The following is a 12,569-nucleotide window of genomic DNA, read 5'->3' as shown; positions in this document are numbered from 1 at the left end:
AGAGTCACTTTCAACTTCCCGTGGGAGGTAGGGAAAAATGTTTAGAAATTTTTTTTTCTTATACCATGTGCATTTGCAAATCTTCCTCTTTCCATTGATGTGTTTTTTTCTTAAATTGGCCAACCATAAAGTTTGCCTGGTATGAGGGTGTGTTTGATATATATTTAGCCAGTCCCTTAACCCTTAAGGGACGGCATAATCTATCAATGTGCAGCACCCCAGACCGGGGAAACTTTGAGGTCGGCAAAATAAAAAAAATATCACATCAATGGAAAGAGAATGACACGTACATTCACACTGTATGAATAAAAAAACTCTAAAAAATTTTCCCTACCTTTCACGAGAAGTTGAAAATGACTATTTACAACCCCTTGTGGGGCCTCATTTACAAGACAATCGTAAATTTTACCAACTTATGTATGTTTTTTCTAATAAATAAGTTTTTGGGATTTTGTAAAATTATTATTACTGCTCACACAATATCAAAACAGATAAGAAATAAAAGCAGTAACAAATATTTTGCATATTTGTTCTAAAATATTCACGTAAATTTACGAGAAGGAAGATTCAGTAACTTTTTTTTTACTTTTACATGCTTTTTCTAATATTTCTTTGCAATTTTCTTTGTAAAGTTACATTTACAACTGACATACTATCGTAAAAGACAAAAACAAAAAACAACAGCAACCCCTTCGTATATTTACATGCAAATTTACAAAAAGACTCGTGAGAGAGAGAGATGCAGTACCTTTCCCCTTGAAGTCACAAGCATTACTGATACTGGCCTCACTCTCACATCTGTATAAAAGTTGTCATTAGTGAATTTATAGCATATAGGAGTATTGGCACCTTTGTTTCGAATCATTCTTACCATAACAGTGGTGCATAATTCTGCTTCACACTGAAGCTCAATCCGTCCACCTCCCCAAACCTGTTTTACTTCACACTGAAGCTCAATCCGTCCACTAAGGGTTAAGGGTTAAAAACTGATGAAATGTACATGCAATGATGTTCATGTATGGTGTTGAATATGTAGTGGAACAAAAATGAAAAGTTAAACTGAAGTAAATATTACTGTTATAATTGTAAAAAAATGTAAAAAAAAAAGTGATAATGCTGAGTGCATTAGGATCTTACATCATTTTATCATAATTTTATATAGTGATAAGTGATTTGGAGATATTTCTGGCACCATAGCTAAGATATTTGGAATTCCTTTTTCAGCTTTACCTTTCTTTTCAGCTGCATTATTTCATTACTGCATTGAGTTGCTTAGGTTTGATTAATGGCCCGAAGAAAATGAGAGAATGGAATTCATGTAACGATGTCAGGAGGGAATTTTAAAAGTTTGTTGAAACTTTTGTGCTTATAAACAGTTGATATGTAATTTTTTCAATTTCATAAATGAAAAATGAGTGAATTGGAGGCTTTGGCTGTGAAAGTAACTAATCTTAACTTCTTCAAAATATGAGAATTTTCTGAAAACAATTGCAATAGATAACCTCATGTTTTAGTTCAAAGTATTGACAGTACACTCATTTTTAAAGAAAGAAGATTGCACTCACAAGATGGGACTAGAAACACCTTTTGGTAGGGTTGACAACTTTATTTCCCTCATCTGCTCCAATCATTGTGAAGCTTAGGCTCCAGGAAGAGACCTCAGTGCAGTGCAGTGGTCTGTATGAGTAAAACCTAAATTTTATTTGGAAAATGTTGATTTTTTTTAACAAAGAAACAATTGGCTTAGAGAGCTGGATAGCGACTTAAGCAGGAAGGTCATTGAATTAGGTATTGGCTCTCTAATTGGAGTGATATCGGTAGGCAGAAGTTACAAGACCTACTCTGCCCATTGCCTGTCTGCTGGTGAATGTCAAATCTGTTAAGTTTGCCTCGGATTGAGGAAAAACTGTAACATATAGAAGTTAATTCCTTGATAAATTTTTAGGTGGAACAAATGTGTAAGATGGTTAGTGATGCACCAGGATAAAAAATGGATTGAGATGAGGAGAGTAAAGGTAATAAGATACATGACTGCTTTGTCTGCAGCCACTAGAGGATGAGAGACATGGTTTAGATATTTAATTTTTTGTCAGAAACAAAAAAGTTTTTTCTTTACATAGGAAAACCTATTTTTTATAGCTGCTACTCAGCCTCAGAGAAGGTACCCATATGGTCTCATAGGGGCCCCATAAGACGGACCGACTAATAACAAGAATTCACTCATAGCTGGTCTTATCTGAAATAGTGCCATTATTGGTACAGTGATGGAACAAATGGACTCAGGGCAGGTAGGTTCTCCATCCTGCCTACAGTAGCTATGCAAAAGATCATAATTCTCCCTTCTTCCTCAGATGTGGCATACTAAAGTAAGCACCACTTTTCTACTAAAAGAGTTTTTTCATTGAGCATTGCCTTATTGCCAACATGTAACTGTCTGCTGAGGAAAGTCACAAGCATAGTTTAAAGTTACCTACAGAATAGTGTTTCCTAATTATATTCCCAGTTTTATTGTAAAATTTGAATTTTGTTTTCCCTCCAGAGTGTCCTGAGTACATATTGCTTGTTGTTTACATTCGTAAGTTGAGCTTGCTTGTATTTTCACGTCTTAAAAACCATATAGAAAGTGCTCTGAGGGCTTTCATTATAATGGAATTTTGTTTTCTTCAATAGATGAGTATTTTTTGTTTGATTCCTCTTACTCTTTATTGTTTAGGAGGGTCTGCTGATATTCCTCTGCCATGCTGGGTTTCATTTTATCATTAGTTATCTTTATGAACCTTAATTCAACGAATCTCTCATTGTGCCCTTACCAGTACAGTACAGACACTGATATTACAGTGTATCTGTCTGGGTTAGATGCATATTTTTAGTAGGATCAAAAATTTTCCTGTACTCAACTTTCTTTGTGTCAACTTTCTTTTTGTTAAAACTATTTGAAGTAGATTATAATATGATTTTTGTTTTAAAGAGCTTGTCTCGTAATTGCTCATCATGGTTGTGTACTTATAACCAAGTTGATCTGTTTGTCCTAGTGTGCATTCTGCTTAGCCAGTGAACATATGAGGATTGCATCTTACTGTTTTTTGTGCCCTTTGTTTTTACCTAATTACTGGATCGTTAATAAATAAGAACTAAAGGTCACAAACTGTGAAACCTGCTTATTGCCTGCAGGAATGACACATACCCCCTGCTACAAGCATGGCCATTTTAGACATGATGGTGAATTTGGGTGGTTACCAGATATACAAGTTTGCAACATGTTTCAGGAAGCCATCCCAAATGATGATGGGGCTCAGTTTAAACTAACCCTTTGGGTTCATGTGTTCGGTAGGAGTGTGGGTGGAACGGAGTACCTCTTCCCAGCAAAACTCTGCCAATGGATGTCTCTTTCCTGTCCCAAGTATATTCCATGCTCAGGTGTAATGCCGAGATGTCAGAATCCATGATTTCCCCTTAAGAATTTTCTGATGGAGATGAGGAATCATTGATTGGAACAGATACCCTGAATAATGGGCAGAAAGTGGACCAAGTCGCTGAGCTTTCCTTACTGAACCTAAAGGCCAAGGAGCACCGGCTTGGTAGGCGATCCAGGCTCTCCCATACAATAATCCAACATTGAGGAGGACCCAACAAGGAACCCTCTCCTCCCCTGATATTCTTGTTTATCCTGTGATTCTTAGTCCTTCACCCAAGACACTCTCTGATGGATGGCAGCAATCCTGCTGCTCTAGTTCATCCTGCCCAGCCTGATGTTTCTCATAAGGAGATTCCAGCTGATGCTTGGGCAGAATTTAGGGAGACCTTGCAAAGTTTCAAGGAATATTTTGATGTTGAGTGGCCTGTGCTGAGAGGCTTGAGGTATGCTTTCCCTAGAAGGTATTGGGCAGTCACAGTTACTAGCTAGAAACAGGGAATCTCACTGACAACCTTGATCTTTTACGGTATAGGACAATTGAGATCTTAGGCAGCTCCATTTTGAAATACCAGCAGGGAAGTCAGTAGCCTTCCATTTGAGGAAAGAGACAATAAAAGTATACTAGTAAACCTTTCAGAAGAAAAAGAAGGGAATAAAGCCTCTTCCAGTGACCTCATATTCCCATTAGGAGCTTACCCTCCTGAAATATTGGAGGTCATAGATTCTGAGAGCAGAACCTTTACCCTAAGAGGTGAGATTTACAGGAGCTGGAATAACATAATTGATCTCAATGCTTTAAATCAATTCCCTTACCAGATGCCTAGCCAGATGGAGACTGTACTCTCTGGACTTCAGTCTAGCAAAAAAAGAAATATGAATATGTTTCCATGGTCATAGTCGCCTAAACTTTTTCAAGTTCTTGTAGTTGTTATGAGCAGTCATATATTTTGGATTGGCCACCACCCTGCAGGTTTTCATTAGAGCTTTAACACCAGTAAGAATCTGGAACCTGGGCACTCCAGAATAGGATAGCCTTGAGAAGAAGTACTTGGCCTTCACTGAGAGCTGCTTGGATGAAACAGCAAAAGAAACTAAATTTATTGTAGGTTTTGAAAACATATTTCAAATCGCGTGCACCAAAAAGGGATAGACTACCTAGTGTCTTTCAAACAACTATGAGTAGAATATTATCGAGACCAAATGATACCATGCTCTTTCATAGCAATTCATGTAATTGAGTTAAACCTTGCCACCTCACTAGCATATTGTGCCAACACCACATGATAGTCCAGATAATCTCTAAATACCATCGAATTCTTCTTAAAGAAACCAATGTTAACCATATAGAACCAGTAATAATCTCTAAATACCAATGAGTTGTTCTTACAGAATACCAATCTTAACCATATAGTACCAGTATTAAATTCACTTGGGTAACCTGCCCAATTACATGTGATGGGTATGGGTGATTTAAACTTTAATGATGCATTTAGGAAAGAAGGAGTAGGTGTTCTTTAGCTAGGTGGTTTACCAGAAAAATATTCATTATAAGGTAGACAAAGTCAGATGAAGAAAACACCCTTAATCTAATCTTTAGCTAAATAATAACCTGCTACAGTGTCTCAGACAACCCTCAACACTCTCTGGTTATTACTTAAGAGCATGTGACACTACAAACACCACCAGCTAGAATACGTCTCCCTTTCCTTTTTGGCATTCAGCCTCCAGAAGGAATATTGGGTTGCATCAAGCATTTCTTATTATTGATCAGTTCCTGTGAATTACTAAGAAAAAATCAAATACTAATATCCTTGCAAGCTTTTACATCAAAGATGTAAAGAATGTTAGACAGATTCTGTCCTATGCATAAGAATCCCCCAGTCAGAACATGGTACATAATCTCGAGTGAAAACTGAAAGATGAGTATTTCACGCTGTTCAACAAGTTAAAAAAAAGTGAATGATTCAAGTATCAGCTAATGGGGCATTATACAAACCAGCCCACATCATATCAGGTATTCCACGAGGAACTGGACTCGGTACAGCTCTCATGAATGTAATGATTAGATATTAATACCAATACTGTATATACATCACATTTATTTCTTTTATTTGCTGATGATTCCCATGTCTCAATCTTATCACTCACTGGGAAAGTGTGAACAGTTTACAAATGAACTAGATTGTTTTGTTTGTCCACGGATTCAAAGGAACAAGGCAACCTATACTGTACATGTAACGGGGATTACTTTGAGCACATACACTTTGGTAAGAAATCAAGAAATGTCAGTCATTATCTTGATGCAGGTGAAAATGACATTATAGTAAGCACCAAGTGAAAGATTTTGAAGTCATCGTCTCTGATGACTGAGCATGGTCTATCCAAATTGACAAAATTAGGTCAATGCTATGTAATTTCACAAGAAAATACATGATCTATATGATTTACTGCTCTGCTAGACTGAAGGCAACAAAACTAAGCACAATAGTATCCAAACATAGTTGTGAAAAATATAAAAGTGTACACGTGATAAAACCAAAAAAAAGACTTTATTCCAAACCTACCAACACACCCATTAAAACCAGGAACCCTTGCTCTTTGGTTTCACCAATCACAGAACTTGGTTTAGGTACCCTCTGTATCAACCTGCTGTATTTCATAAACTAGCCAGGATTGCTGATACACTGTCATTTGCTCTGACAGTCTGTAGTGAAGGGAATTGTCTTCCTCGATTGGTTTGAATACTTGTATACTGGTTGGCCGAAGTCAGTTTGACTAACCTTGATTAGTTGTATGCTGGTTGGCCAAAGTCAGTTTGACCAAAGTTGTTTTGAGCAGTAATTACTGGTATACATATTCTTTCCTGGAAAATGTCCTTTACCCTTCTGTGACAGTGCTTGTCCAAGTCTTATTGTGTCATTTTATAAGGAAAAAATGAAAACAGGTGTCCAAGGGGCCAGGCAGCATTACAGTATTTACAATTATTGAATGATTGGCAATAATGCATGTTTGGAAGGTACAACTGTACTGAGCATCAACGTTTTCCATCCACATGTGAGAAAGGGAACTGAAGTCCTATGTCTCCCAGAGTTTTTTAGACAGGATTTCAGACCATTCTACAGTATTTCTTTTTTATATCACTAAGCACATAAGTGCTATTTTAATCTTTGATCTTGTGGGAAGAAGGATAAAACAGTCACTAAAGTTTAAAATGGGAATAAGGATGGATAGCTATGGTGAGTGTCAGTTTCAAGTAAATTAAAATTGTATTTTGAAATCTAAGAAGATGTATATCAGTTTCTAATTTTGAAATATTAAAATTTTATATCCGAAAAAGATCCTATTGTACTTTTTAAGGTGAAATGAAGTTTATTGAGCTGTGTAGATATAATTTTCTCTAGAATTGTATGTTGAGAATATTCTCGTCATTTTGTGTTGTAAAGCATTTGTCTTTCTGATAATTTTCCCTTTACTTAGTAAATGATAACCTGAGGATATTACTGTATTTTTAAAGCTATGTTTTCTATGTACAATTTGTTCACTTTTGTGTTTATAACTGGAACTTGTGTATAAAAAGAAGCCGTTTGATCAAAAGTATATTACAGTATACTGCTGTTTTGTAAGTTTAGATAGTTTGGCATAAAGTATTTTAACAGTTTTGATTGTTACACTGTACAGTGTATTGTGAAAACTTGTTAAATTCTAGGAATACCCTTGATGAAAAAGGTAGATGTAAAAAACCCATTTTTTTCATTATTTCACATCTGTTTAGACATACTGAACAAGCCAGAGAAGAGGAAATCTTCACAGTTTTGAAATTTGCTCAGTATTACTTTTAAAAATGTATATCACCATCACTGGATAATTTCTTTGTCAGATGGAGCCCATAAACTTTAGGTTAAGGACACTGATACTTGTATTGCCAAAGCTGAAAGATTTCCTCCTGATCATTTTGCTGTTGTGTGTATATCTAAAAACAGAAAAATATTGCTAACATTGTGTATTTTTAAACAAAATTTGTTAAGTGATGAATAAAATTTGATAATTTACAATGTTCAAGGTATATTATGCTCTGAAAATTTGAAAGAAATAAAGAAAATCCAAAGAAAGGGATTAATTTGAGGTACTTTTTACACATTAACTTATGTAATTGTTATTGTAGTTAAAAAGGAGATTTTTTATAAACATAAATGCACGTCATTAATTTCAATATTGATTAAAGTGCTATACATCTTGCCATAATATTTATCTAAACAGTATGCATGTAAAATCTTAAGAGTGAAGTAGAAATCACATTCTATTGTACAGTACTGTATTTCATGGTCTGTTTACGCTTGCAGTTTTGATGATCATGTAATTTAAGTCTAGAGGACTGCAGATTTAGTTAGTTTGAAGCTGCGTTGGCTACTTCAATAGACATATGTTCAGAGACATATTTACTTTGTTGTCTTGTTCTTTCACTCTTCCATGCAAATAATTCTTGTATCATCACTATGATTTTCATTCTGATATGCTTTTACTGTGCAATAAAAGTATTTATACTATGCAATGTTTGCAGGTTAAATGTGAAGAATGTGATGGCTCATTGAACTATGTATCTCTGAAAGAGGCTGACGCTGAGGTTTCTCATGATAAGGTTAACACAGGAAAAGTTTTGCAAGGGAAAGAGCAAGCTATAATTCCTAATGTAAAAGAAACTGGTACAGCATCATGTATCATTATTGGTTCAGATGTTGGAATAAAGAAAAGGAAAAGGTTTGCAAAAATTTATGAAGAAGGAGATGGCACCATTCTAACAGAAATGACCAAAGGGGATGACATTCAGAAGAGATTGGATTCCGAAGAAAAGAAAGCACATTCTGCTCACCAGCCTTTTGAATCCAAATCCAGTCATGGAGCAATAGCCAAGGAAACTTTGATAACTCCAGACAGTATAGAAAAAGCTCTACTTAGGAAAGGGGTTATGGAGAGGAGAGAGGTCTGTGAAAACTGGGAATTGAGTAGTTCTTCTTCAAGCATATCTCAGAGTAAAAGAGAATCATCTACTGAAGGGTCAATTGATTTTGGATCTGAAACCCGTGGCACCCTGTCTGGAGATTGGGATGATGCTCCTGTAATCACAGATGTAAATACTGCTGAAGAAATGCATAAGATCCAAGAAGGTAACATGGAAGTAATTGATGAGTTAGAAGAAAGTGAAGATGTTCGGTTCAGCTTTTTAAGCTCGAATAGCATTGATACAGACAGAGATGAGATTTTTACCAATGAAATGGAGTCAGAGACTCCTATGGAAGGAGAAGGAATTGACTCCTCATCCTCAGATGAAAGTGATTCTGCAGGGGAACCATCAACAACAAGAATATCTGCTGCAACAATATATGAACAGGCCGTTATACAGGCTTTAGAAGGTTCTGATGAAAGTAAGTTGGTTAAAAAAGATGACCAGGAGGGCTCATCGATAGTTGGTAATGAAACTTGTCTTTTAAAAGCAGCTGTTGAGATTAGGGAAGCAGAAAGGGATTCTTCTTTTCTTCCTGAAAGAAAGTCAGGTGACTTACAGACTGGTATGGATAGTCAGGATGATGCAAATGCTAAAGTTATGAGTGCACAGGATACCCAAAATGTTAAAGATACAACAGTTTCCAAAAGTACATTTAAAGGAACTGCATCATCACCTGTCCTCCCTCAAAAAGATGATGTAGTTGAGATTGTGTATGAAGTTGTTACTGTCACTCGCTCAAAAGTTGTTGCGGTTCCTGAAATGGCTACTATTTTGCATTTACCTGATGAGTCTGATCTGTCAGAAGAAACTGATGTCTCTGAAGAGCAGAAAGGTGGTTTAGTACCTTTAGAAGTAAAGGAACAAACTTTTGAAGTTGTTGCACCAGAGCAATGTTCAGCACATGATGAAGGTCAGAAGGGTACTAGATTAATATCTTCAAGCTTAGTAGGCAAGAATAAAGATTCTTCTCTAGCAGACAAATCTGGAAGTGCTAAATCTAAAGAAGGTGAGAATCTTCCTTGTCCAACACAACACAGAAAGGCAGATGAGGTAAAAGGAAAACAAAGTAATATAGACCATACATGTGATCAGGAACAGCTTACTGTAAGTCACACCGATACATCATATCCATTAGGTAAACCTCAGTATTCTGGGAGTGTCCAAGAAGAAAAGAAAATGTTTGAAAAAACTGCTGAAAGTTCTGTAGGTCCCTCATTGATTACAGATGTCATTTGTGTTGATGTTACTGATGAAACTAAGGAAGCTTCAGCAAACTTTGAAATAGCAGGTAATTTTAAAGGGCACAAAATTTCTCACAGGACTGAAAGTAAGTACCATTCTGGAAATATTGATGATGAAAAAAATAGCAGTTTAGAAGGACTGTTGCCTTTACCACATGAAAAAACTGATGAGGAAGTTAATAAAAAAATGTATCAGACTGAAGATCAAAAAGAAACTAGCCAACCAGCTAGATCAGTTAGTAGAGCTCATGAAAATACGAAAAAATTAGGAATTGCAAATATTGATGAAACACACAAAGTCAGTACTGATGTGGAGGCTTTAAAGAAAGAAAATTGCAGGAAGTTGTCTGTGACCAGTAGCAGTTCATCTAGCAGTAGTTTTGAAATGGTAGACAATGAAATGGAGGTTGACCTTGAAGATCAATTGTCATCACATGAATCTTATTGTGAACCAAGAAATGAAGGGAAAGAAAATATTTCAGGAAATGGCTCAGAAAGTGATGAAGGTCTTGATACTTTAGAGGAACCTGATACATTTGAATTACAAAAAGGTCTAGGGCCTACATGTATACCTTTGGATGTGAAACTTGAGAGACATGTAAGCATTGACAGCTCAGTTTCAACATTGTCTGAGGCTGAGACTGTTATTCATGTGCCAATTGAAAGTCTTTCCCAGGCTGATACTGAAACTACTTCAGTAAAAGATGATAGTCAAATAGGTGTCAAAGCTGTAAAAAGGGGTGATGTAAATGAATCCCTGATAAGGTCGGTTTCAGAAGAATTAATAACAAAGACAAGTGACTCTGAGAATGAGTTGCTTTCTAGAGATGAGTTGGCTGATGACAAGGAGGCTGTACTGAAGGAAAACCCATTACAGATTGGAATTGATAATAAGGGGGTTACTGCAGTAGTGGCAAAGACAGATGCTGCATCATCCGAAGATTATGTTATAATCACGAAAGAGAAATCACTGAAAGGTGAGGTTGATCAAGCATTTGTTTGTGCTACCATATCTCCCATAGAAGATGATATCTCGCCAGATAATGAAGATAGCGATAGTTCTCCTTTTGAGATATTGGACAGGCAGACTGTTAACAAAAGATATGTGGTTTATGATTCTAGTAAATCTAAGCCTAGCCCCTCTAAGCTACTCATATCAAATATTCCTCATCAATCAGAGAGTAGTAGACAACCTGCCCTCAAAAAGGTTGAAAAATCAGTCAAGCACGAGGAAAGTTTAGACAGTATGAGCATAGGGAAATCAGATGTGGCATATCCAGGTCTTGATATGGAAAGCACTGTAAATACTAGTGTAACTGTTGGAGATATAGGACAGCACATATCTGATACTGATGATGGTGATGGCTGGATTAATATTGGAGTTTTAGCACAAACTAAAAGCAGAGAAAAACAAGTAAGTGTAGATGTTGCACAAGTTATTCAAAGAACAGAAGTGAGTGAAGAGCAGGAAGTTTCCATATCTATCCCAGATACCCATTTGGAAGATTCCAAAGGTGAAAGTTCTGCATCTTCTGATGATGAAATTGATTATAAAGTCTCAGAAATTACTAAAAGAAAAAGTTTAGAAGAAGAGCTCTCTGATTTCTTAATTGACTCCAAGCATAGTGCAGGAAAAACAAAGGAATTTGAAACTGCAGCCGAAAATCGTAGAGCATTGACGGAACCTCTTAAAGATCCTGGAAGTAATGACACTAAAGAGTCATTGGAAGGTAAGACAAAAAAGCCCAATTCCTTATGCCTTTTAGATTCCACATTTGAAGATGATGGGAAACCAAAGACAGTTTGTGATAATAAATTAAATAAAGAGAATGATCAAGAAGAGGAAATGACATTCAGCAAGTGTGTTTTGAAAGATACGGATTATGTTGTTGTGGATGATTGTGCCGAGCTAAAGGTTGAAGAACATAAGTTAAACAAGGGAAAAGAAAGTTCAAGTTCATGTGATACATCGAATTCAACTGGATCTAGCCCATATTATGATGCTTCAGGAGAAATGGTTGAATCATTGGGTTCTGATGAAGTATCCTCCTCTATGGAAGTGCTGCATTCATCCGCAGAAATATTAGATATGCCAATGGCATCGTGGACATCCAGCGTTGATTTTGAATCACCAAATCATGAAGAGCTGAATGAAGTATGTGATCATGGACCAGCACCTCCTAGAGAAACAAAGAAAAGTAGATCTCTTTGGAATGAGCAAGAACATACTGCTCCATCCCGATTCAGCACCATCAGTGCCTGTACAGATGCAAGTGAAGAAGTAATTTTCAGTGAAACAGAAGGAGAAGAACTTCCTTATGAGGATACAACTGATGATGATCTGACTCTTGAGGAAGAAGCTATTAAAGAACTGGCAGAGGTAAGATTCAAGAAGTCACACAGAGAAAAAAAATCTACCAAGGAACTACTGAGCTCTGCTTTGGGATTGGTATCATTGTCACATCATATCAAAGGTTCATTTGTGGAAGCTGGTTCATGCCTGAAGCTAAAGACAGGGCAGTTACTAACCGAAGAATTCCATCCACATTTCCATATACTTTATGGCTTGCAGAGCATGGCACAATATTTTCAAACTTCACTATGCTCTCTTATTTTGTATAGTGTATATGTATTAATGCTTTTGTATTGATAATGTATTTTTTCCATGAATGCTTGAGGTATGTAAGCAGACTATTAGTCCATGTAAATGGATATTCATATTGTATCTAATGTGAACTAGGTGCATGGTGAAAAAGTTTATGTTTTAACAGATGTTTTATTTGCTGTAACACTGCTTGGAAAAAGCATGAATAATCTTATCTTTTTTCATTAACTAATGGTGCTGGTAAATTTTCTTCTTAAACTAAGAGAAATGTGGTATTTAACAAATGTTATGTCAGGCCCAGGCCTT

General features: G+C 36.2%; 1 protein-coding gene across 43 annotated transcripts in view; it reads left to right on the top strand.

Annotated features, from left to right (window-relative positions):
* The window catches only part of LOC136854032 (dystrophin, isoforms A/C/F/G/H-like), a 1,916,343-nt gene that overhangs the window by 324,017 nt on the left and 1,579,757 nt on the right, over positions 1-12,569 (top strand). For 13 of the 43 annotated variants that reach the window (XM_067130067.1, XM_067130073.1, XM_067130074.1 and 10 more), the window contains one exon: positions 7,974-12,038. The exons of the other annotated variants lie outside the window; for them this stretch is intronic. In XM_067130067.1, coding sequence (XP_066986168.1) covers positions 7,974-12,038 — 4,065 coding nt within the window. The remainder of the gene's footprint in view (positions 1-7,973; positions 12,039-12,569) is intronic. 43 annotated transcript variants of the gene reach the window in all.

The sequence above is a fragment of the Macrobrachium rosenbergii genome, chromosome 28, assembly GCF_040412425.1.
Source record: "Macrobrachium rosenbergii isolate ZJJX-2024 chromosome 28, ASM4041242v1, whole genome shotgun sequence".
Classification (NCBI taxonomy): Eukaryota; Metazoa; Arthropoda; class Malacostraca; order Decapoda; family Palaemonidae; genus Macrobrachium; species Macrobrachium rosenbergii.
This window is presented reverse-complemented; position numbering and strand designations above follow the sequence as displayed.